The sequence below is a fragment of the Saccopteryx bilineata genome, chromosome 8 (assembly GCF_036850765.1).
Source record: "Saccopteryx bilineata isolate mSacBil1 chromosome 8, mSacBil1_pri_phased_curated, whole genome shotgun sequence".
NCBI classification, from domain to species: Eukaryota; Metazoa; Chordata; class Mammalia; order Chiroptera; family Emballonuridae; genus Saccopteryx; species Saccopteryx bilineata.
In genome coordinates this window covers 57,939,782-57,966,268 of record NC_089497.1, presented here as the reverse complement: position 1 = coordinate 57,966,268, position 26,487 = coordinate 57,939,782, and the positions used below count along the sequence as shown (strand labels likewise).

The window sequence follows — 26,487 nt, the reverse complement described above, 5'->3', positions numbered from 1 at the left end:
GGTGCTCTCACGTGATACAGCCAATTGCCTTTCATGCTTGGGAAGGGGCTTGGTTATGCTAATGTGTGTTGGGGGAGGGCTTTTGTGCCAAAAAGTTTTAAAAGGAGGAGCTAGGAGGCCATTTTGCAGAGGAGACTGCGCTGTGGTAGGGAGGAGGAGCCCATGTTGTAGCAGGGCAGGGAGGTCACATGGAGGAGGCAGCCAAAATGGCAGAATGCTGAAGGAGAAGCCAGTTTGTGTGGGAGAAGGAGATGGGGAACAGAGGTGAATAAGACTGGTGAGGGCCTTTGATTCTAGGAAAAACCGGAAAGAGTGGGTTTTGCTGCCCTGTGTGTTTGATTTTTACTAGTTGGCTGGTTCAAGTCTAGAATAAAGGAAAATGGACCACCAGTTCTTGACTCTGTTGATTTCCTTACCATCTGTCTGGATTAAATGTGAACCTGCGTTGGCCAGGCAGCTGTGATGGTGGCCGTGGCTACTGGCTTTACACCATCCTTGACCTACCTGTTCAGTAATTCATTCACATAAAAATTTTTGATTCCGCCCTGGTTGGTTGGCTCAGTGGTAGAGCGTCGGCCTGGCGTGCGGGGGACCCGGGTTCGATTCCCGGCCAGGGCACATAGGAGAAGCGACCATTTGCTTCTCCACCCCCACTCCTCCTTCCTCTCTGTCTCTCTCTTCCCCTCCCGCAGCCGAGGCTCCATTGGAGCAAAGATGGCCCGGGCGCTGGGGATGGCTCCTTGGCCTCTGCCCCAGGCGCTAGAGTGGCTCTGGTTGCAACAGAGCGACGCCCCGGAGGGGCAGAGCATCGCCCCCTGGTGGGCAGAGCATCGCCCCTGGTGGGCGTGCCAGGTGGATCCCGGTCGGGCGCGTGTGGGAGTCTGTCTGACTGTCTCTCCCCGTTTCCAGCTTCAGAAAGAAAAAAAAAAATTTTTTTTTGATTCCATGTATTGAAATCAAATGGCAAGACACTGGAACATGTGAAAAATGTAGTCACTTCCATTGTTTTAGATGTTACCAGACAGCTGTTGATAAGAATGCAATCACAACTTATTTTGTATCATGAGATAAGAGATAGGCAGCTTAACACTCTTGGGAAGAACTGTATTTTATTTTATTTATTTATTTTTTTTAAGTGAGAGGAGGAGAGATAGTGAGACAGACTCCTGCATGCACCCCGACTGGGATCCACCCAGCAACTCCCATCTGGGGCCGATGCTTGAATCAACAGAACTATCCTCATTGCCCAGGGCTGATGCTCAGATCGATTGATCCACTGTATGTGGGAGAGGAAGAGAGAGAGAAAGGAGAGGGGAAGAGGAGAGAAGCAGATGGTTGCTTCTCATGTATGCCCTGACTGGGAATCGATCCCAGGACATCCACACACTGGGCCGATGCTTCATCTACTGTATTTTAGAAAAGAAGCCGAGTAGGCTCTGGTGGGGTGGGCAGTATAATAAAGCAGAGGGCACAGCAGCAGGAAGAGCTGAGAAGAGGTTTTTTTTCTTTCAATACCTACCTCCTCTGTACCGCCTTTTTGCTCAGTGGTTCAATGTTTAAGAATTTCAAACTAGAAACTACATTTTGAGATCACATTTATTAGTAAAATGAAAATTGTACATATTAAGATCTTTGGAATTTCTGTAACCTTTAATATAAAGCATTAAAGAGTCTCAAGTGCTCATGGAAATTAATAGTTATGTACATGCTGTAAAAGCAAAAATAAAATCAAATAAGTTAATTTTCTACTCATTTCTCCAACATTAGTAGATTATAAATGTTATGTGTGCTAAATAAAACTGCAGGGTGATAATTCTAGGGTCTCTTTGATTTTGAAAGTCCTAATAATAATAGTAATAATAAACCTCAAGGTGGTTCCTGGCTTCCTGAAGTTGGAACACCTAGGTGTGTGACTGTACAACTCCTCCAGGATTTGGGACTTTCTCGGATCGTTGTGGCTCCTCCACATGCTTCTACATCTACATTCACAGCTTGGATTATAATTTCAGCCCCCCTCACTGGTCTGTGAGCCTCTGTAGGGAGACAGGGATTCTGTACTTTCTTTTTATTGATTGATTGATTGAGTGATTGATTGCATTTTTCCAAAGCTGGAAATGGGGAGACAGTCAGACAGAGTCCTGCATGCGCCCGACCAGGATCCACCTGGCATGCCCACCAGGGGCGATGCTCTGCCCCTCTGGGGCGTCACTCTGTTGCATCCAGAGCCATTCTAGCGCCTGAGGCAGAGGCCACAGAGCCATCCTCAACGCCCAGGCCATCTTTGCTCCAATGGAGCCTCAGCTGCGGGAGGGGAAGAGAGAGAAAGAGAGGAAGGAGAGGGGGCGGGGTGGAGAAGCAGATGGGCGCCTCTCCTGTGTGCCCTGGCCAGGAATCGAACCCGGGACTCCTGCACGCCAGGCCGACGCTCTACCACTGAGCCAACCGGCCAGGGCCGATTCTGTACTTTCAATGCCTGGAATGCAGTTGGGCCTCATTAAATATTAGTTGAATGAAAGATCTCCCCCCAAAATTCATTTTCTTTTAAAAAATTGCCATAAGTTCTTGCACAGACCCAAATATGGTCGGTCCCATTCCTCAGCCTGACTCTGAAGACCTCCTGATGACAAAGTAAATGTTTCAAGGAAACTGCCTGTCAGAGACTCTAAAACCCTACATGATTCCCCCAGAGGAGTGCCTCATGCAGAAGGGGCACCTGGACCCAGGGCACAGAGAACAGAGAACATGCCTTTGCCACCAGCTCTCCCTTTCCAGAAACAGGTTGTTATCTTTAAACTTAAATTGCTCAGGGCTTAGTTTTTTCAACATAACTGATTAATGATTTCCAAACATAAGCTTATAATTAAAAATCCACAATAATTGATCCAATTCAGAATTTACAGTGAGCACAGCAGGTCAGCAAAAAAGTTTATTATTAAAGCAAGGTAACAAGGCAGTGTATGGCTAAGTGTTTGGGCCAACCTTCCTTGAGTTCCTCTCCACTATCTTTTGCTGTCAAAGTTCCCTTCTGTGTTTGCAATGGTTAGACATAGTGGGTTGATTTGTTGTTATGAGAGGTGAAGTGGGATGGGGGGCAAAGCAAAGCAAACGGATGCAGACTCCCTTTAGAGCCTTGTTACAGGAACTCGGGGCAATTTCCCTGATCTGTGATAGTCATTTTCTCGATGTCAATGCTATTAGAGGTCAGGATATCTTTTAGATGGGTTATTGTTTCTGGAGGGAGATACGGGTTTCTTCCCAAGATCCAAACATGATCTACGTGGAATAGCCAGACAATGGTGGTGCAGGAATACACGAGGGCGTAGTTCTCATAGTCAGTAGCCAGGACCCAGTACGGAGCTGAAGGCATAACTAAGAACCAGAGAAGGGCAGTGTTAGGAGCAAGACAAAACTCAATCTTTAGGCCATGGAAACACGTTCTGGGGTCCTGGTTCTTTTAGATCAGTGTCTTTTAATTCTGGCTTTATTGGGAATCCTATGGAAATTTTGAAAAGTACTGGCCCCACCTCTGCCCCTCCCTGGATTCTGATGTGGAAGTGGTTGGTACTTTTACAAGCTCTCCAATGATTCTAATATGAAACCAGAGTTCAGAGCTAACATTCTGAATCCTCCCTCGTAGGTCCTGGTAGCAGGTTGGTCTCTGGAAACCCCTAGTAACTGGGGGTGGGGGAGGAGTGGTTCTCAAAAAGTGTGCGCCAGGGTGCACTGGTGCACCCTAAAAGGTTTTCTGGTGTGCCCTATGGTATTCCAGAGAAATATGTGCCTGTTGGGGACCAAAAAACTAATAGGGTTTTTGGAGTTTAGATTTTTTGGGGACAGAGGTGCGGGAAATTGGCTGTAAGCTGACAGTCTGCCCAACCCCCCACCTCACTTGCCTGATTAGGTTGCAAAAGGCTGTTAAGCTGTGGTGCTGGATTGTTTACACTACTCCCCATGTTCCCCGGAAAGACTGGAGGCAAGTTTCTTCTATCCTTTGTTTGGTGTAAAGTTAAAATGATATGTATGGTGGGGGTCTTCTGCACTTAACACAATTAAGAGTAAAAAGAGAGGAATTCTTCAATGTATTGATGAGGAAATTAGAGTTTACCTTTCAAATATATGCCCAAACATTGAAGAAATTGCTAGGACACATCAGGCTCATGTTTCTCATAAACACAAGAATGAAAAAACACATTTGCACTGGGACTTGCCAAATTTACTAAATCTTACTAAGAATGTATCTGTATATATAAAAAGATAACTTTTTAAAATTTTTTAATCCCTCTTTTTTACAAATTCTAAAAAGCATAACTCAAAAAATTTAACATAAAAATGTTTTTTAATGTCAGAATAAATTTAATTTTGCCATATTTTGTTTAATTACCATAAAAGCATACTTGGATTTTATATATTTTTTCTTTAATATTTGACTTAATTATTATAACATATTTCTCAGAAATTTGTATATAGTGCTCCTACAATTATTTGTAAGATTTTAAATGTGTCCCGACATTAAGAAGTTTCAGAACCACTGCTCTAGACTGACAGGCTGCACTTCAAACTAGTGCATTTGAAGGCACCACTTAGCTAAGCAGAGTCAAGAACAGGGGTCTCCAAACTTTTTACACAGGGGGCCAGTTCACTGTCCCTCAGACCATTGGAGGGCCGGACTATTAAAAAAACTATGAACAAATCCCTATGCATACTGCACATATCTTATTTTAAAGTAAAAAAAAACAAAAAAAACAAAAAAAAAACAGGAACAAATACAATATTTAAAATAAAGAACAAGTAAATTTAAATCAACAAACTGACCAGTATTTCAATGGGAACTATGGACCTGCTTTTGGCTAATGAGATGGTCAATGTGCTCTTCTCACTGACCACCAATGAAAGAGGTGCCCCTTCCGGAAGTGCAGCGGGGGCCGGATAAATGGCCTCAGGGGGCCGCATGTGGCCCGGGGGCCGGGCTGTAGTTTGGGGACCCCTGGTCAAGAATGTAAAGTCAGGGGCCTCAGGCTTTCTGAGTCAGCACCACCCAGCTTCCTCTAGAACTTGGACAAAGGAGGAGGCAGGGCCTAGCATTCATTGGTTTGCTTGTTTTTCTTCCTGCCTGCCCTTCAAAATTCTTTCATTCTTAAGTATATGGTTAATCAGGTGGTAACAGGTTGCAAACTCTTCCTTGCAAAGGGTTTACAAAGATTCATCGATTGTTACTGTATAGCATTGAAAGCCTAAGATTAAAGGGGTTCTTAAGAGGAGAGATGGAGGATTTCCCCTCTCTCTCAGAATCCAGGAACATCCTCTATAAACTGAATCTCCACAACCAAACTTTAAGCCAAACCAAAACCAAAACCAAACAACAAAAAATCCCAAAACCAAAAACCAAAAAACTCATAGCACAGCTTGTTAATGTGGAGAGGAAGATGGACCCACATGGGAGAAAGATGTGTGCTGACCCCATTAGAACACAAGGCTTGGACACATGTTCTGTCCTGGGTGATTTGCTTCCCTGGTTTTTAAGCATCCCACTGTTTGCCAAGTCAAACCAAAGCTAAGCCGCTGGACAAAGATGACAGTATGAGCACGGTTAGAGCTTGGCCAGGGTCAAGGACCCAGCTGATTATCAGGACCACACAAGAGGACTAGTTCAGATGACCACCCACCAAGGTCCTTCTTACTTCTGACTTTCTACCTGTTTATAAAAATAAAAACAAAAGGGCGCTTGGAGGATGTCTGGACGGAAGCCCGGACGAGGAAGGCTGCGGGAGCTAGACTAAGTACTGTTTCTGACTTACATTTCTAGCACTGTTAGAGCCACCTGCCTGGCTCACCCGTGACAGTGTATATTCACCATATATCTGCTGCCGTCGAGTTCCAGCTGCTTTGTGTTCCCAGCTGACCGAGCTCCTCAGCCCCAAGTACACGTCAGCTGCCCCACCGTGCCCCACTTGGCATACACTCAAGGGTACACGTTCTGTCTTTCTCCCATAGAGTCGAGCACTCAAGCAGAAATTTACCCGGATATTTTCCTTTCAGTAAATTTCCATGTCCCTTTATTAGAAAACTTTGACAGTCTCTTATTTTTATGGAAGGGCCTTCAAACTCTCTAACTTGGCATTGGAGACCCTCCCCAGTCTTGTCTCCAGATCCACGGACCCTTCAGGCCTTTCCTCGTGCCATTCCCTCCACTTGGAACATCTTCCCCCCAAATCTTCCACACACCCTGCAGAACCCAATGCAAACATCTGACCCCTTCAACTGCAGTGAATCTCTTGCTTCTCTGCTTCCTCAGCAACTCTTGCCTCTCATTCAGTTCCTGTTGAAGACTTCCTTATGAAGGTTGCGCACATAATATTTGACATTCGCTCCCATTCCCATCCTTCATTTGACAGTTTGGTGACATGGGTTTTAGTCCCAACTCTGGCTCTCTTAGTCCAGTGACCTTGCTTTTATCACCTAACTTTCCATCACTTTCTTATTTGTAGAAATCACAGGAGACCTGTACAAAGCCCTTTACAGCTTACAGAGCATGTCATATCTGGTTTATCCTCACAACACTAGGAGTAGATGTGAAGTTAGTTGCCCTCAGTCATATGTGTGGGAGGAACTGTTTTCTCCTCCTCCTAGCACTCCCATCTTGGTCTATAGTGAGAGAATGTTCTCCCTGCCCCATTCTAGGCCCTTGGTCTGTGGGTGATGGGGGAGGCGGGTGTAATGCCTCTGCCAGCTGGTGACCTTCAGTGTCTGCGGGCTCCCAAGCACTTTCGGCATTAGAAAGTCTCACAGTTCTGAGCTGAACTCTCCAGTCTATCTATATAATTAGCAACAAGACTAATATATGGTGCCTTCTCTGTTGCCTATGTCCATTCCTCAGTTAGCCCAGAATTCGGACGGCAAATGCCTGTGATTACATATCTCTCAGGGACCCTAACAATGTGGCTGGGAAGTAGCAGACAGAGCTAGGACTCAAACTTGACCTCCACTCTTGTCAATTTCTCATCTCCAGGCTTTTGTACATGTTAGTTGTTCTGCTAATAACTACTAATTTCTCAGGCTTCAGTTTCCTCTGGGAAACAAGACTGGATTGGGTCTCTTGCTGCTAAAGTACCATCTCCAATCTGTGCCTCCTCTATTGAGACACTCACTGAGTTTTATAGTAAACTACCTGAGTACCTGTCAGTATTCGCACTGGAGCATAAGCTCCCCAGGGACAAGGACCAGCTCTGCCTTCCTCACCACTGCATCTCCAGCACCTTGCTCAGTCCCCGGCAGGTAGTAGGTACTCCATAAATAATTATGTGTTGAATCATTATGGATGACACTCAGATGTGGCACGAGTGCTTCTGCCCAGGGCTTTAGCCCTCAGTTTTCCTATCTCCTGTCCTTGAAACCTTCTGAGAGAAGGGGATACTTACACCAGAAAAACTTCACTTCCAGCTTGGCGGGCTCTGTGAGGTTGACCTGGGAGGCTTCACCTTCAATTTGATTCACGGTTCCATCAGATCTGTGATAAGTTAAAAAAATAACCTGAACTCATTGAAAGCCAAAAATCAATGAAAGGCAAGACTTGTTACATTAAGAACCATAATGGCCAACATTGTGACTTCTGGTTACAGAGGATCTCGAAGGCAGGCTAGAGTCTAGCTCCCTTCTTCCCCTCTCCTTAGAGACTGTCTTTGAGCCCAAATGGAGGAAGACAGCCTTAGCGATGAGAAGCAGTGACTGCAGTGCTCCAGGACTGGATACTATACATGTTAAGTCCTTGTACTTCAACACTCTTTTTTGGATTCTATGCAATGGCCAGCAAGCTCCAGAAAGAGGAAGTTAAAAAAAAGAAAGGAAAACAAAACAACCTCGTACACTATGAATTCACTTTTTAAAAAGTCAACAACTTCTTTAAAAATGAGAATGGGCCAAAGAAAAAACTAAGGACTGACTTGATTACTGTAAATAATGCGAAACGTGGAGTCTGGAGATCTGTAAGACCCCCTTTCTGCCTTAGTGCTCTCCTGTGACATCATCTTTCCCACGAAAGGTTTCATGCACGTGAACGCTGAGACCCTTCCGGTCCCGCAAGCTTCTGATCAAGTGTGGGGGCTTTCGATGTAGGTCAGGTAAAAACAGGCAGTAAGCAAACATTTACCTTATTTCAGTGATTCTCAGGTGCATCCAGATCTCAGAGACATTAAATAGGAAATGACATGCTTCTTACAAATAATGCCATCCTATACTTAGAAAGGCAGTATCATTTCTTTCTTAGTAGTACAGGTATATAAAATGGTATATATGTATATATAATTGATGGCCTTAGATTGTATGAAACACTTTCACTCTTTTGGAGGGAACAGGCCCCATTTCTGGACACTGTCCAGTGACTCCCATGGACCCAGGAGAGAAGGGAAAGGCCTGGGATGGAGGCAGCACACAGGGAGGGTGCTCAGACCTCAGGTGCTCTTTCTAGGAAGCCAGGAGAGGAGCTGCCCATTCATCAGCCCCCGAGGAGGCAGACTAGAATTAGGAAAGTAGTATGTGTCAGAAAGTCGGCTATGGTCAGTGGTGATGGATGTCCTAGAAACCAGACAACAAGCACCAGGTCAGAGAGGGTGGGAAGTGTACTCTGACGGTCCTGGATGCATTGTCTGTTTATCATTAAAGATGGCTGGAGACATCCCTGCTCTCTCACTGGGAACTCAGCCATTAGGAAGACAGTCCATGTCTATCTGCATACAGTTGCATAGCAACAAATCAATCTCTTCCCATTAGGCTTTCTCTTTTACCATCATTTGCGTTGTGCTCTAGAACAGTTTTTAAAACACCACTCTGACCATAAACTCATAACTTGTTCATGGGAAAATGCATGAGTATTTTCAAGGGTAGCAACAGATTAACAACGATAAGAAGTATTTATTAAATGATTACTGTATGCCAAGCACTGGTCTAAGTGCTTTACATGTGTTGCTTCACTCTTGCTCAGGAAGCCCTTTGGGGGAAGTGCTGTGAGTATTGCAATTTTACTAAGGTGGCAGGCAGCATTATTACAATTAACCTAAGATCATGTTGTTAGTAAGTGGCAGAACCAGGATTTGAAACCGGGCAGCCTTTTTCAGAAGCCTAAGCCCTTTAGTTCCCAGCCCTGTGCCAACTGCTTTGCTTCTCATATTCTCTGACACTGGGTGGTGTTTTGCTCAGACTCCATGCTGTGCCCTCCACTCACTCTGTGGTACTCCTTGAAGGAGAAACTAAACCAGAATCCTGAACTAGCAAGCCTTTCTTCATGTCCCCTTGTATCTTAACCAGGTATGACCATAAGGGCAGAGCAACACAACACTCAGAATCCTGGCCAACTCTGAAAGAGAGGTGGGGGGGGTCACATGGGTGTTGGGATTTGTGTCACTGACTCTTGGTCTTGGAGTAGGACAAAATATTTGAATAAAGTCATTGCAACCGTAGGACCTACAAAATTCCCATGATATCTTCTGGGAGTCCGCACCTCGATTCCTGTAGCCCTTCTTGGGCTCTGAAATGAGATGAATTTTTCCCCCAGAAGCTCCCAAGGTCCTTACTTTGTTTCTTTGGTTTACACAGGATCAGGGAGTCAACCCATTGTGTTTTGGCTCTCAGGAAGCTCAGTGGATCATCGGATGGCCTCAGAAAGTCCCTTGAGCTTGAGTGACTTCCCAGCTAGGTAGTGGCTGTTTTCTTGGAGTTGAACACAATTCCCAGATCCCATAGGAAACTAGGAGGACAACCCTACATTCCCAGCCTTTCTTTTATCTGTCTTCAGTTCTCTTCCCATCTCACTTGTTCCTGGGTTGGAATCTCAGCTTCCTCACTTATAAACTGTGTGACCCTTGGGCAAGTTACTTTACTTCTCTGTACCTCAGTTTCTTTATCCATAAAGATGGAGTTAATAATAGCATTACCTCAGGGTTGTTATGGGATTAAGTCGATATAGTGTATACACACCCATACATATAGGTACATACACGTGTGTGTGTGTATACAAACACACACACACATGTACCTTGCACATGGGAAATAATAACTGTGAATTATTGTTTTTATTGTTGTTGGTATCTTTGTTAATGAGGGGTGGTTAGGAGTTTTCCTGAAGCTTTTTAAAGTTTTTGGTGGCTTTTCAAAGTGCAAATTTTGGGACCAAACATCAATCTGTGAGAAGCCCTCAGTAATAGAAAAGTACACTTCTATAGGAAAACCTGTTCACAGAACCTAGAGTGTGACTACATACGTGCTTGATCCTTGCTTGGTAAGACAAGGCATTTTCTAACAGCAAAGGCTGGTTTAGAGATGGGATTAACTGTCATGGATGGTGATGCACTCCCAGTTCCTGGAAACGTCAAGCAAAGCTGGATGCCCTCTGTTAGTAGATGATATAGAAATGGCTTCTCTCTTGGTTTGGAAGTCAGACAAGATGGTCCCTGATGTCCTTTGCTACCAGAGTATCTATTTTGCAGTGAGAACAGGAACCCTACAGTTTGGATTACCATTGAGTTCCTACTGCCTCTCATAGGTTCCTGTGCACAATAGGTGGTCAGCAAATGAGCAAGGAAATGAGTGAGTGACTTCTGGTCCCCACTGTCCTGCCTGCCAAAAGCTTTCCTCTCAGGTCTGTTGTGAGCAGGCAGTCCAGCCCCAGCAATGACGGACTCCGCCCTGAACTGGCCTGCGAGGACACCCAGTCACCCCGGGACAGCTCTCTGCAGGGCCGGCTCCAGGATGTGCAATGCCTTTGAAACCACAGCCACTCACCTCAGCTCCTGGTTTATCACTTTGATGTTTCCGTTTTCATTTAGTGAGTAGTTGGCTTGGATGCAGCTTCCCTTCTCAAAGCTCACTGGGATCTTCTCAATTTCATACCATCTTCCAAGATACTGCAGAGACAACAACAAGTAGAGCAAAATCCTGTGACTCTCTGGGGACCTGCAAACTCTTCTCCATTGTTGCCTTTCAGAGCAGAGCCTTTTTCTGGGGAAACTAGGCAAAATGGACTGCATTGTTCCCAGTGGCAACTGAGCGAGATATTGAGTCAAAGGAGAATTAAGTGAATCGGATGTGTGGACATTGGTTGAATGTCACATTCTATTCCTAAGGTACTCTTTCTTTAGATATGGTCTCAGTGTCCCCTTCAGCCAAAATCTGTGTGAAATTTGAAACTCTGTCAAAGGAAGGGATAGTCTAGATCAGCAGTTTTTAAACAGTTTGCTGCAAGAATTTTTAAAACATGCAATACCTAACTATTCAGTCAGGAGCAATGACCTCTTTTCCCTTAGATTGTCAAATAAAAAAATGACAATAGACAACACAAAATAATCATCTAGTGTGAATGAATCAAAATTATACTTGTTTTTTTCTTGTCAGATTGGCAAAAAGTATTTCTTGGTGTGCTATAAAATTTTAGTATATAATTAGTTTATGTGTACCATCTTGTCTCAGAGATAAAAAAGGTTGAAATCGCTGGTCTAGGTGATGTAAGGTGCCATCTCAAATGTTTATGATTCTTCAAGGCATCTTTAAATTGTGTACAAAGTCAAATATGCTCACTGTGGTATTCTAAAGGTGGATGAATTCTCCACATATGACCCTACACAGGGAGTTGGTCACAAAGGCTTTGACAGATGGTCAGAATTTAGAAGACCTGTATTGTTCTTCCACTGGGGGCTTGCTGTCAGATCCTGACTTCTGTGTACACAGTCAACTTTAAGGGAAGTGTGCAACTGTGTGGGTGAGGACAGGCACACTCCTGGTTCCATATACTGCCTTGCATAGAGACTGAACCAATTTATAACCTTCATGGAGGGTAATTTGGCAATATATAGCAAAACTAAATATATATGTGCTCTTTGGGCTGGCAATTTCACTTCTGGGAACGTATCTTCTGATAATAAAAAATGATATATGTATAAGATTATTTGTTGCAGTACAATTTGTAATAATAAATGACAGGAAACAATATCAGTGAGTATTAGTTAGGAAGCTGAGCAAAGAAAGGACACATTTATACAGTGGTATGTTATACATCCTCTTTTAAGAGAGCAATGTGGAATTATCTCCAAGATAGAATTAATAAAAAGAGTCGGGTGCAAATAGTGTACATATTAAGTTAAAAATGAGAAAGTTATAACTTTTCTCTTGCTCCTGTAATAAGTTACCCTAAACTTAACACAACACAAATTTCCTTTCTTACAGTTCTGCAGGTCAGCAGTCGGACACAGGTCTCCCTGGGCTAAAAGCTAGATGCTGCCAAGGCTGTATTGCTTTCCAGAAGCTCTAGAGGAGAATCTGTTTTCTTGCTTTTTCTAGGTTCTAGAGTCTCAATTTCTCCGTCTATACAGGAGAAAGCAATGTTTAAAAAGAACCCTGGAAAAAAAAAAGTATGACTATGTCTATTCGCAGATGACATGATTTTGTACACAGAAAATTCTAAGGAATCCACAAACACACAAAAACTACTAGAACTAACAAATAAATTCATCAAGATTAAAGAATACAAGATCTATATACAGCCTGACCTGTGGTGGCGCAGTGGATAAAGCATCGACCTGGAAATGCTGAGGTCGCCGGTTCGAAAACCTGGGCTTGCCTGGTCAAGGCACATATGGGAGTTGATGCTTCCAGCTCCTCCCCCCTTCTCTCTCTCTGTCTCTCTCCTCTCTCTCTCTCTCTGTCTCTCCCTCTCTTCTCTAAAAATGAGTAAATAAATAAAAAAATAAAATAAAAGATGTATATACAGAAATCAAATATATTTCTACACTTTTAGTGAACAATCTGCAAGTGACATTAAGAAAATTTCATTTACAATAACATCAAAAAAATAAAATATTTAGAAATAAATTTAGCCAAAGAAACATAAAACTTGTACTCTGAAAACCACATTGTTGAAAGAAATTAAATAACACTTAAGTAAATGGAAAGATATCTTAAATTCATAAGTTGGAAGACATAAAATTGTTAAGATAGCAATTTATATACATACAGATTCAATGTAATCTCTATTGAAACTCCCAATAGTCTTCTTTGCAGAAATAGACCAGGTGATGCTAAACTTCATGTGGAAATGCAAGGACTCAAAGCAGCCAAAAGAACAAAGTTGGAAGGCTCATACGTTCTAACTTCAAAACTTAACTATGAAGCTATAGTGATCAAGATTGTATCATACTGACATAAGGATAACTATATAAATCAATAAAATAGAATTGAGAGTCCAAAAATAAACTCTTACATGTACGATCAATTGATTTTTGCCAAGGATGCCAAGATTGCTCAATGAGTAAGTGTCTTCTCAACAAATAGTTCTGGGACAACTGAATATCCACACGTGAAAGAATAAGTTGGGGCCCTATATCACACTAGATGCAAAATTTAACTTAAAATGAATCACAGACTTAAATCTAAAACTTTTAGAAGAAAATGTAGTAAATCTATACAACCTTGGAATAGGCAATGACTTTTAGGTATTTCCAGCTCTTCGCCTTTCTCCCTATGTTACGGAGGACTGAATCAAGGCACCAAAAGCACAAGCAATGAAAGAAGTTAGATTTTTATTAATATTAAAATCAACATTAAAATTATATATGTATCCATAAAATAAAAAGAATCCATGGAATGGAAGAAAAAATTGCAAATCATATATCATAGGAATTTGTATCTAAAAAATATAAAGAACTCTTATACCTCAATAATGAAAAGGTAAACAACCCAACTGAAAAATGGGCAAAGAACTTGAATAGACACAGTTTCCAATAAGTACATGAAAAGGGTCCCCTGTCCCTGAATCCACCCTTCAATGCTTTGCTGCCTTTTCTGTCTCACTTTCCCTACATGCTCACTCCTGCCTCCTGGGATCATCTTACAAAAACTCCCTGCTCCTGATTCTTGTCTCACAGTCAGCTTTGGGGGACCCACAAATAAGTTAAGTGTCTACCCTTAATCTTGTGGTGGCCATCAAAGCAGAATAGTAAAACTGAGCCTTGTGGGGGGAAGCTTATTCAAACAGGAGACAGCAAAAGAAGTGGGAGGTTAGCCTTTTACCACACCTTATTCACGTCGAAATCCTCCTGCACCGGAGGAGTCGGGCACTTCCCCAGATGGAATGCTTGCCCCTCCGCCATATTGAAGAGGCCAGCCAGGGCAGAAAGCAGCAGCAGCGCCATCACCATCTTGGGGCTAGGTGACTGGAGGTGGAACCTGGAATTGGAGGAAACAGCACCTTGAGTCTTCTGAGCAGTCACTGGAGGAAGACGTCTGGGCTGGGCTGGCAGGTCCCTCTGTGGGCAGTCCTCCAACTCAGCCCATCTGAGCCCCTCACCCCCAGGGCCACCTGAACTGTCAGCAATGCTGTGAGCTCTTCTTCCCCTCTGAGCCTCTCTCTACAACCTTTGTCCCTGCATTAGAGCACACTCTGCCTGGTATTAGAGTTGGTTGAATTTATTTTGCAGTCTGTCCCCCTCACCTAATTAGGCTTTTGTCAAGGGTGGACAGACACTGTTGTGTCTGACTCTCCTTGGATCACCCACAGAACCCTGTAGTGTCAGGCACAGTAGAGAACTTCAAAGAACAGAAACAATTTGGGGCAAGGGAATAGGCAAGGGGAGAGATCAAAGCTGTCAAGTGAACCATGAGAGAGAAAAAGTGAAAATAAACCAAGCATAACGTTTAGTATCTTATGAAGTTCAAAGGAGAAACGCCTCGCTGACCCCACCCTCACCCCCTGCCGCCATCTTGCTGAGATGTTTACCAGCCCAGGAGGAGGCCCGGAAACCTCAACAGACAGCAGTGGGCTGGGGACCCCACGGTCACCCTGACCGGATTTGAATTCTGACTTTGCCACACGCAAAGTATAACTAGCTAATTCATGCTCTAGTTTCCAGGTCTATAAAGTGGGAATAATAATAATACCGACCTCATGACATTTTGTGAGAATTAAATGAGATAATAAAGAACATTTAGAGCAGCGTCTGACACAGAGAAAATGCTCAATAAATGCTAATCACTGTTACTATGAAAAGCAGAAACAAATGATTGTTTTCTGAATTTCTTTCTTTTCCTTCACATTTTATTGAGGCTGTATTTCATAGATGTGTATTTAACTCGAGAAGGACTAGTAGCTGGCTGGTAGCTTTGCAACAAGCATTTCGGCCCAAAGCACCCTTCCAGTGGAAGTTGTTTTGAGGAGGAACAGGGAGCACGGGTGGGGTGGGGGCCGCAGGGCTGCTGGTGGGGCCTGAGCACCCAAGTTGCTCCCTGCTTCTCTCACTGACTTGCTTGCAGTCTGTTCTCTTCCGTGTGGCGCCTTGCCTGTAGCTGCACAGAGCTATTTCCAGCTCTTCGCCTTCCGCCCCGTGTTAGGGAGGACTGAATCGAGGCAAGCAAAATGTTCTCAGATCTGAGCATTTAAAAGGATGTGTCATAATAGGAATAATTATAACCACTTTATTATGAGTCTCTAAACCTTCAAATAACCTTTAGTGATCGATAGCTTTTCTTCTGGAGGTTTCCTAGCTGGTTTTCAAAGAAAACTTACATAATGAATAAAAGCTGCCGGCAGGGGATGAAGGGGAACTGGGAGGAGGGTCACTGATTCGGCCTTGAGGAAGTCTGGGTGTGTGTGTGGGGGGGGGCAGGACACCTCCTTTCTTAGTCTCTGAGGTTTCTTTTCCTGTCACCCCTACCGTCTTGTAAACAGCACCTGCATTTTAACCTTTCCGGGGCTGATCGATTTGCAGAAACTGCAGTCTAAACCTACAAAACTTTGCATCCATTTCCGAGAGGCTCTCACACCCCTGGAACTCTGCTCTCGGCCCCCAGTAGGTGCCACACTCAGTGCCTGGCCCAGAAGATCTAACCCCAGAGGAGGGCCACACAGTCTACACATTCTACAGGGTCCCCCAAACTAGACAGGACCTCAGAGGTCATTTACCCAACCCCTCCTCCCAGGCGTACAGACGGGGAAGCTGACACCCAGAGGGGCAGAGAGCTGGGACTCAGGCCGCACGGGCAGCTGCCCGTTCTGCGGCGCCCCGGGCAGGGCCACGCCTCCGCCCGCACACCGCCTCTGTACCCTGACGGTCTGTCTTCCTCACGTGCCGGGTGCACCAGAAGTCAGCTCCCCTTCTTACTCTGACAACTGTCTTATCACAGAATGTTCTATTGTGGGCTGACACCCGCTTTTTAACTCTGTAGGAGGATTTCTGAGCAAGGCTAATTCCCCTTGATTGCATCTCTTCCAAAGATAACCTCTTTATTGCAGTAATTTTACTCTTGTATTTAACCTTTTGTTCTGGGAGAAAGGGTTGATAGCACCCATCAGTTTTTCAATGCCCCTTCCATTCTAATTCACCCCATACTTGTTGAGTACCTACGGAGGGTAAATCACATTTTAAATCATATTATTAAGTGAACTTGGGTATATATGACATATTTTTGCGTTTTCCAATTAATACTAATAGGAAGATTGTCCTAATGATGAGAATCTAAAAACTTTTAAAAAGAAATGTGATTTAAATATTAGTTTTAACTGAATAGTAAATAATTTAAAAAAATCATTCTACTGAGGTGCATCCACTGGGCCAGCACTGACTCTGAAAATCACTGCTTGCCTACATTGAGCTTCCCCACCCAGAAGCCCTGGCCTCAGTATTTCAAGTGTGTCAGGTGCTGAACTTCCACCACTTCCTTTCTGGAAGGACCCTGCGCTGGCCTCTTTGTGCTCAATGAGGCCAGTCTGCCCAGGTTACTTCTTGGTAAGCTGTGAAGCCAGAACTTACTCCACATCTCCCAGGACTCTGCACTCCTAACCCCTGCGTGTTAGCGTGGACCTCGTCTCTGATCTCAAGAAGCTGCAGAACATTAAGGACTACATTTTTAGACTTCACATGATAAAGTGCAGTACATGTCCACAAGTAAATGGGTCTTGAACACCCATTTAGCTATTGAATCTAACAGGAAAACATCTGAGGAACATATTTTTGTGCCATATTGTTAAACGCATTTTCTATCCATACGATGAATTCCAGTTTACTTTTCAGCATGTTACTGTAATGCACGTTTGGATAACAATTGCCCGAGCATTCATCTAGTGCAGGACTGGTCTATGGAAAGCCCTCTGACAGCACAGAGGGGGTGCATGGTGCAGGGAGAAGACTTTGAGGTGAGTCAGCATTGGTTTGGTACCCCAGCTCTGGCATTTGTTGGCGATTTTATCTTGGGCCTGTTGCTTAAGATATCTGAACCTCAGTTTCTTCATCTGAAAAATGGCACTAATAATATCTACCTTGTAAATCTGAGGGAAAAAAATAAAGACCACGTCTGCAAAGCTACTGGCACAAGCCTTCACTCATGTTAGTTAAGTGGCCCTTTTGGCACAGTGAGCAGTACATCAGTCTTATAATCGTGTTAGTGATGATCTTTAGCTGAAGAAGGGCAATCGAAGGGCAAGACCGTCTCTATTGTAAGCATTATTTATCTTAAGTAAAAATGAAAATCCAGGTACATACCTTTTTATCAAGATGAAGGCAGTTTCCACATGCAAAACCATCCAATTTGAAATGCCTTTTATTGGTGACTGGCTTCTCCCAAGTTCTTTTATAAGCTTCATCAGGTCATTGATGTTCAATTTTAACGCACGCCACACCCCCCACAGTTCAGGAAGGCTGGACTAAAAGCTTAGCTCTGTATAAAACAAAGATGGAATGCTTTGTCCATCTCCCTCCCCCAATTTCCTTCACAGCTGCTCTCTGAAGAAAAAACAATGAGATATTTGTGCATGTGTGTGTGAGAGAGGTTTCATTCAAAACATCCTTTTTTTTCTCTCTCTGTAGATTTTTAAATTTAATTTTCTCAGTCAGAGTGTACTTTGGAGTTCCAGTAAGAATTGCACCATGTTTTCAAACATCTGATATTTATTTTTCATTTCTGTGTAAATGAAAAATCAACAATTCTATTTCCTGAAATAGAGCATGAATTCCACCCCAGTTGGTCCCTGGCCTGGAATGTGGCTCAGGCAGCAGAGTGAACGTTAGGAATTGGAGTTGGCTTTCCATGTGACCCTGGGCAAGCCACTCATTTCTCCGTGCCTCAGTCTCCCCACTGTGAAGGAAAGATTGTCATTTCAGATGCCATCAGAGCTGGGGCTGTAGGGCAGCTGACCAGTTCTGTAACAGTGAGGGCTAAAAGCCGAAAATGCCAAAGGTGTCTTGTGCAGCCCCTGTCTCTGGACCTTTGATGACCCTGCCAGCCATATATTCTAGGCAGCCTGTTACTACCTGGGGAGGGCATAGACGGGTGCAGATTTAAGTCCGAGGGCACTTCTGGTTGGGCCTTATCTGTAGATGAAGAGCTTAGACTCTTATGAATGGATTCTATGTTTCTGTGATAGGTGGGAGGTATTTTTGGTGGCAGATAAGACAGTATCTCTGTAGTAGACTTAGATCCTAAAGAAAATTCATTCTCAAATTTGTTAGCAATAGAGAAAATTTTACATCATTAGGCCTTATAAACATTAAAACAACAGCAACAAGGCCCTGGCCGGTTGGCTCAGTGGTAGAGCGTCGGCCTGGCTTGGAGAAGTCCCAGTTCAATTCCTGGCCAGGGCACACAGGAGAGGCGCCCATCTGCTTCTCCACCCCTCCCCCTCTCCTTCCTCTCTGTCTCTCTCTTCCCCTCTCGCAGCAAGGCTCCATTGGAGCATAGATGGCCCGGGCGCTGGGGATGGCTCCTTGGCCTCTGCCCCAGGCGCTGGAGTGGCTCTGGTTGCAACAGAGCGACGCCCCAGAGGGGCAGAGCATCGCCCCCTGGTGGGCACAGCATCGCCCCTGGTGGGCGTGCCGGGTGGATCCCGGTTGGGTGCATGCGGGAGTCTGTCTGACTGTCTCTCCCCGTTTCCAGCTTCAGAAAAAATACAAAAACAAAACAAAACAAAAAAAAAAACAACCCAGCAACAAGAGTGAATCCTTAACATACCAAACTTTGAGAGCTCTTGTTGGGGGGATGTTTTTACCTTTTCAGGAAAAGAAGAGATTCTTACTCCTGTTCAGGGCACTGACTCTTGTTTTTCTCCTGTAATGTTTTCTCCTCAGAACTCTGAGTGCCCCTCACCTCCATATTCCTGCTCAAATGTCTCTTTTTAAAAAAAGGCCTTTCTGACGTTTCAAAAATAGTACTACTTGTCACTGTCACTTAACCTACTTCACTATATTCTTATTATACGTTACCTAAACTTATATCCTTTATTTATGTATTTCCTTGCTTGTTGTGTTTTTCCCACTAGACTATAAGCGCTACAAGTGCAGAGAATTGGTCTCATTGACTTACTGCTCCACCCTAAGTGCCCAATAAATAGGTGTAAAATAAATGGATGAGACCTGCCTATTCCAAGAATTTACTGAGCATTCTAAGATATGCAAAAGGAACTAGAGGTAATATTTAACAGACTTCTATTTGAACTGCTTTCCTGGGAAGAGCCAGTCTGTAAGTTTCTGTGTCTTCTTTATCTGCATCACATTTGTCATCAAGAATTGTCTATCATTAAAGAAACGCCCAATTAATGTATTGTAAACATCATAAAAAGAGTATTTCCCTTTACTTTAAATAGTTGCACAATTTTTCACAAAGCAATGTTGCTGGTTTCCAAATGTGCAAGCTGGAGATAGATATATTTATGTATTTTATTCCTCGGCATTGAATCAATAACTGTAGAACTGAAAGAACTAGTCTAGGAGTCATAGCATGAGCAAAATCACATTATATTTTGGGGTCTGAGTTTATTTTTTTCTTGAAAATGTTTGTAAATGATATAATTTAGGGAAATCCTCTCTTTAAATATTTCTGCAATGTAGAGCCATGAATAAGTTCTTAGGTACCATAAAACAATTCATACCTATGTTCTAAACAAGTCTTTATTTTTCTTTTATCTAAAATCCATCACCCAAAAGTCAAATTTTTAAATTTTTAAATTTCAATATAATACACATTTATTGTAAACAGTTAAAATAGCAGGGCTCAGAAACTGTAAATGCCTCATAATCTCACACTTCAGAGATAGCCATTGTTATTTCTCACTTACTCTTCTAGGTATTCCTAAGCAGATCTTTATATAACAAGAACAATCCGAAACTTGCTTCTTTTATGTAAAAATGTATTTATTTATCCATATCAACACACACAGACCAACTTCATTCTTTCACTGCTGCAGAACCTGCTTTTGACCTAACAGCTCATATCTCCCTCCCTTCCTCCCTCTCTCTCTCTCTCTCTTTCTGTTTTTCCATTGATTTGAGAGAGAGAGGAAGGGAGAGAGAGAGAGAAGCATCAATTTGCTGTTCCACTTAATTGTTCCATTTAGTTGTGCACTCATTGATTGCTTCTCATATGTGCCCTGACTGGAGATTGAACCATGACCTTGGTGCACCAGGAGGATGCTTTATCCACTGAGCCACTTGGCCAGGGCCTAGCAGCTCATTTCTTCAAAGAAATGGCCTGATGTTTTACAGGAAACTTGTTCTTTGGTTGGATGATCTTTCATCATATAGGTGATTGCGTCAGGGGTTTCACTATGAGACCCTCAGGGAAGATGAAATAATTTTGATAGAAAAAAAAAAATCCCATCTTTAAGAAAAGCTTTCCAGGCCCTGGCTGGTTGGCTCAGTGGTAGAGCGTTGGCCTGGCGTGCAGAAGTCCTGGGTTCGATTCCCGGCCAGGGCACACAGGAGAAGCGCCCATCTGCTTCTCCACCCCTCCCCCTCTCCTTCCTCTCTGTCTCTCTCTTCCCCTCCTGCAGCCGAGGCTCCACTGGAGTAAAGATGGCCCGGGCGCTGAGGATGGCTCCTCGGCCTCTGCCCCAGGCGCTAGAGTGGCTCTGGTCGCGGCAGAGCGTCGCCCCTGGTGGGCGTGCAGGGTGGATCCTGGTCGGGCGCATGCGGGAGTCTGTCTGTCTCTCCCCGTTTCTGGCTTCAGAAAAATACAGAAAAAAAAAAAAAAAAAAAAAAGAAAGAAAAGAAAAGCTTTCCAGGTGAAAACTTCTCTATTTATTAATTAGTGGTTATTTCAACTATCACAGTAATCTTATCTTGTATGCTCTTCCCAAGTGATTTTTCTTTTATCAGTTCAAATAAAAGGAAATACAACTGTACTTTTCTTTTTTTGTCTTACTTTTTTTTTTTTTACTATTAAGTGAGAGGTGGGGAGGCAGAGAGACTGACTCCCACATGTACCCGACCAAGATCCACTTACAAACCTCTATGGAGTGATGCTCTGCCCATTCTGAGGTCACTGCTCCATTGTTCAGCAACAGAGCTATTTTAGTGCCTGAGGCAAGGCCATGGTGCCATCCTCAGCACCCAGGGCCAACTTGTTTGAATGAGTCATGGCTGCAGGAGAAGGGCAGAAAGAGAGAGAGAGAAAGAGAGAGAGGGGGAAGAGGGGTGGAGGAGCAGATGGTCACCTCCTGTGTGCCCTGACTGGGAATTGAACCTGTGACTTCCACATGCCAGGCCGATTCTATACCACTGAGTGAACCAGCCAAGGCCAAACTGTACTTTTTAATAACATTAATTCACTCTTTTTTTCAATTGAATTTATTGGGGGGGGGAGGTGTTGGTTGATGGGGGTGGAGGGATTGAGCAAAAAAGAACCAAAGAAAGAGAGAAAATTCATGGACACAGACAAAAGGGGCTGATTCTCAGGGCCGGGGTGGGGAGGTGGAAAGGAGTAAAGGTGGGATAAATGAGGGTGGATGGAGACTTGACCCTCCACCCTTGACTTGGGGGAGTGAACACACAATACAGTGGACAGAAAATATGTTGTAGAATTGAACTCCTGAAACCTGTGTAATTTTGTTAACCAATGTCACCCCAATAAAGACTCAGCTTCGAAGGTCCACTCTCTGGAGTGTCTTCTAGATTCCTGCCCTCTGCATTCAGGATTCCTCGCTCTCTGATTTGTTTCCACAGCACATTACTTTGTTCCCAGGCCCATTGCACTAATCTAGGTAGGCACCACCATAAGGCCTCCATTTCCTTCTAGAGACTGCCAGCTCCTTCAGGGTAGATTTGTCTAGTTACCCCTGGTAAATTGCCTAAGTGTTTACTAAATGTTATTGGATGATTACCGTATTTTTTGCTGCATAAGACGCACTTGACCATAAGACACACCTAGGATTTTAAGGAGGAAAATAGGGCCTGACCTGTGGTGGTGCAGAGGATAAAGCGGTGACCCAAAATGCTGAGGTCGCCGGTTCAAAGCCCTGGGCTTGCCTGGTCAAGGCACATATGGGAGTTGGTGCTTTCTGCTCCTCCCCCTTCTCTCTCTCTTTCTCTCTCTCTCCCCCTCTCTAAAAATGAATAAATAAATATTTTAAAAAAAGGAGGAAAATAAGAAAATAATATTCTGAACCAAATGGTGTGTTAAAATATTTCATAAAATACTGTATTTTTCGCTGTGTAAGACGCATGGACATTTTCCCCTCTACTTTTTTTGGGGAAAAATGCATCTTATGAAGCGAAAAATACAGTAAATGAATATAAAACGTTGAATTCTCATTACTTGTGAGGTTTATTATATGCTTTATGATTTATTCAAGTCTTCTTCTCGCTCCACCTTGCCCCCTTGTGGCCAATTCCTTTATTATTAGGAGCTGGAACCAGCTGAGAATTGAACGGCACCAAGCATCTGATGAACCAGAAAAAGCAATCAAACTGGTAAAAACTGCAAGTTGACATGGCACAGGGAAAAGAACTCTGAACTGGAAGGCAGGAAGCCTGGGTTCTGGTCCTAGCTCTGTTGATAATTTATTCATCCACTCATTCACTTTTTCAGCAACATGTGTCAAGCACTCACATGTTTAGTCACTGTTCTAAGTCCTGCAGATGCAGTGGCAAAGAAGAAGACAACTTCCTAGTTCCTGTGGGGCTTACCTTCCAGAGGAGAGTCAGACACACAGACAGGGAACTATATATGAGAGAATAGGGTGATGTGCTAGGTAGTGACTAGGTGGCTACTTCAATTGGGTGATAAGGAAGGGCCATTCTGAGTACTTACATTCAGGCCTAGATATGAATGATAAAAAGAAACCAGTCATTCAGGGATCATGGAGAAGAGTATTCCAGGAACAACGGCCAGTTCTAAGACTTTTATGAATTGTTTTCCTGAAAAACTTTCTGAGGAAGAGAAGCACTTAGATCCTCATCTGGTAAGTTCTTAAAACTCTACCAAGGGCCTGACCAAGCATCGGACTGGGATGCGGAAGGACCCAGGTTCGAGGCCCTGAAGTCGCCAGCTTGAGCGCAGGCTCATCTGGTTTGAGCAAAAAGCTCACCAGCTTGAACCCAAGGTTGCTGGTTACTCAGTCTGCTGAAGGCCCGCGGTAAAGGCACATATGAGAAAGCAATCAATGAACAACTAAGGTGTCGCAACGAAAAACTGATGATTGATACTTCTCATCTCTCTCGGTTTCTGTCCCTGTAAAAACAAAACAAACAAACAAAAAAACTCTACCAAGGGTTCCAAGAGGAGGGCAGACTTTGGGTTTCAAAGAACAAAAGACCCATGTGGCTGGAGTGGAGAGGGTGAGGAGGGAATAATTCTAAATGAGTTGGACGTAAGTAGAAGCCATGTTATATCTTGCTTTGGGGAATTTGGATTTTATTTCAGGTACAATGAGAAGTCATGGGAGGCTTTTAAGAAAGAGCATGAGAAGATCATTTAGGCTTCCCTGTCAAGAATGAATTGTAACGTGATCACAGAGGACTAGCTGAGAAGCTTCTGTAGCCATTCAGGTAATGGTGGCTTGGACTAGAGCGACTATACTGAAAATGGAGGGAAGTGGATGAATTTGGAATATTCTTTGCAGATAAAGGGGACAAGACTTGCTGATAGATTGAATATGGAAAATGAAAAAAGAGGGGAATTAAGACAGACTCCATTGGATTAAGACCATTGGATGGTCATGCCAATAATTAACACTGGGAAGACTGAGGAAGGAAAAAGTTTGGGAGGAAAATTTAAGAAGTTCTTCATAGATAAAGTATGTCTGAGTTGCTTATTAGACATCCAAGGAACTATTAGAAAGGCAGTTGAGCCTGACCAGGTGGTAGCGCAGTGGATGGAGCATAGACCTGGGATGCTGAGGTCCCAGGTTCAAAACCTCGAGGTTGCTGGCTTGAGCGTGGGCTCACCAGCTTGAGCCTAACAGGCTCACCAGCTTGAGTGCAAGGTTGCCAGTTTGAGCATAGGATCATAGACATGACCCCATGGTCACTTGCTTGAGCCCAAAGGTCACTGACTTGAAGCTCAAGGTTGCTGGCTTGAGCCTAATGTTGTTGGCTTGAGCATAGGATCATAGACATGACCTCATAGTTGCTGGCTTGAGCCCAAGATTGCTCGTTTGAGCAACAGGTCACTGGCTCAGCCTGAGCTCCCCAGTCAAGGCACATATGAAAAGCAATTAATGAACAACTAAGGTGCTACAATTATGAATTGATATGTCTTATCCTCTTCCTTCCTCTCCCTCTCTTTGTCACACAAAACAAAACAAAACAAAATAAGACAGAAAAAGGCAGTAGAATATTCAAGTCAAGTTTGGGGGGTGAGTCAGGGCTAGAGGCAGAGATTTGGGCATCATAAGCACATAGATGGTCTTCAAAGTCATGGGACTGGCTGTAGTTACCAAGGGAAAGTTTGCAATAATAGAAGGAAAGGATGCTCAGGACAGATCCCTGGTGCCCTCTAAACTATGGAGGTTGAATGAAGGAGGAGCCAATAAAGGAGACAGAAGGAAAAGAGGACAGTGAACTATCACAGAGCCAAGGGAAGAAAATGTTTCAAGAAGGAGGAAATCATCAACCTTTGTTGAGAGGTCAAAGAAGATAAAAATAAACAAGTGGCCACTGAATTTAACAACATGAAGGTCATTGGTGACCTTGACAACAGCAGTCTCTGTGGAGTAAAGGGTATAGAAGTCAAATTTGAGTGGGTTGGTGGGGGGAGTGGAGGCAGCAGCTCACTCTCTCTCTTTTAAATATTTTACTTATTGATTTTATAAGGTGAGGGAGCAAAAAATACCAACTCATAGTTGCTTCACTTTAGTTGTGCATTGCTTGCTTGTGGCTTCCTATATGTGCCTTGACCAGGCAAGCCCAGGGTTTTAATCTGGCAACCTCAGCATTCCAGGACGATGCTGTATCCATTGCACCACCACAGGTCAGGCAGCAACTCTCTTTAAAATTGAAGGAAAGTAGAGAAATTAGTAAATAGCTGAAAGGAGACATGGAGGTTAAGAGAGATGCTAAGAGCATGCATATGAGGATGACCCAGTTGAGGAAAAATGTTAACCAAGTAGGAGAGCAGGGTGGAGACTGCAAGAGCAACCTTAAGTCAGAGGGAGGGCTGGAATCCAGAGCAAATGTGGAGAGGCTGGCTTCTGAGGGGTTCTGTGTCCACAGAAACAAGAGAGAAGGCAGAGGGTAGATTACCAGATGCATATAGAGGTATACAGGTTTGGTGGTAAGAAGATGCAGGATTTTCTCTTTGTGTAACTGGTCAAGTCATGTAGCTTGCTGAGATATGTTGGAGAAACCAAACAGGTCTTCTCTGATCATGGTGGCTTCTCTGAACACAGTCATTCCATTAATTATACATGCCCTAACACCTGCTTTTTTCAGTAAGGGACATAGAGGGGAAGGTGCAGGGTTCAACCTAGAACAAATCATAATAATAGCTCCTATCTATTGAGCACTACACATCACATCTCATATATGTGCTTTTCTTATATTAACTCTCATTGTCACTACACCCTGCAAGGCAGGCATTAGTACTATTCTCATTAGAAAGATAAAAAACAAACAAACAAACTAACCTGAGGTAAAAAGAGGTGGTCAAGCAACTTGTGTAACATTATGAACTAAGAATTTAAACCCTGGGGTGTGACTCCAAACTCACCCTTTTAATCATCTAATTACTATTACCCCAGCATAGAAATGGGTGTAAGGGTTTATCTAGAACAGTGCCCAGGAGTTAATGCCCTCAGGTTAAATTCCTAACAACCTTCTTAGCAGAGAAAAATGACACCAGTTGCTCATTCATTCTTTCATTGAAAAAGTCCACCTGAAATCAGAGGACATGAAGCCACCTATTTAGTCCACAATCTAATACTACCACCAGTCAGATTCCAGGAGCTGGGACATCTGCTGCTACTTACCAGTGTATCATCAGAGGAATTCTTCTGGTTTTGCAATCCTTTATAAAATGAGATCAGTTCTTTTTTTTAGATTTTATTTATTGAATGGATGGGGAGAGAAAATGGGGGGAGAAACAAGCAGCATCAACTCATAGTAGTTGCTTCCTGTATGTGCCTCGAGCAGGCAAAACCAGGGTTTCGAACCAGAGACCTCAGTGTTCCAGGTTGACGCTTTATCCACTGCACCACCACCAGCTCAGGCATAAAATGAGGTCAGCTCTTATAAGTTCATATAGGGC

The 26,487-nt window shown here is 43.6% G+C and overlaps 1 protein-coding gene across 1 annotated transcript; it reads right to left on the bottom strand.

Annotated features, from left to right (window-relative positions):
• Positions 1–2,893: 2,893 nt before the first annotated feature.
• On the bottom strand, positions 2,894–17,666 carry APOD (apolipoprotein D). Its single transcript, XM_066241458.1, has 5 exons — positions 17,514–17,666; positions 14,055–14,205; positions 10,771–10,892; positions 7,416–7,504; positions 2,894–3,369 (listed from the first exon to the last, which is right to left on the bottom strand). The coding sequence occupies exons 1-5, from the start codon at positions 17,612–17,614 to the stop codon at positions 3,134–3,136; spliced, it is 699 nt and encodes a 232-aa protein (XP_066097555.1). The 5' UTR covers positions 17,615–17,666; the 3' UTR covers positions 2,894–3,133.
• Positions 17,667–26,487: the final 8,821 nt, after the last annotated feature.

What these genes read in the sequence shown, in the direction of transcription:
- APOD (XM_066241458.1), bottom strand. Translation starts at nt 17,614, where the DNA reads ATGAAGCTTATAAAAGAACTTGGGAGAAGCCAGTCACCAATAAAAGGC. An exon ending in GCCTTCATCTTGATAAAAAG is followed by an intron (nt 14,206 to 17,513) that starts GTATGTACCTGG and finishes CTCCAATTCCAG; the next exon opens with GTTCCACCTCCAGTCACCTA. An exon ending in GGAAGTGAAGTTTTTCTGGT is followed by an intron (nt 3,370 to 7,415) that starts GTAAGTATCCCC and finishes TCTGGTTCTTAG; the next exon opens with TTATGCCTTCAGCTCCGTAC.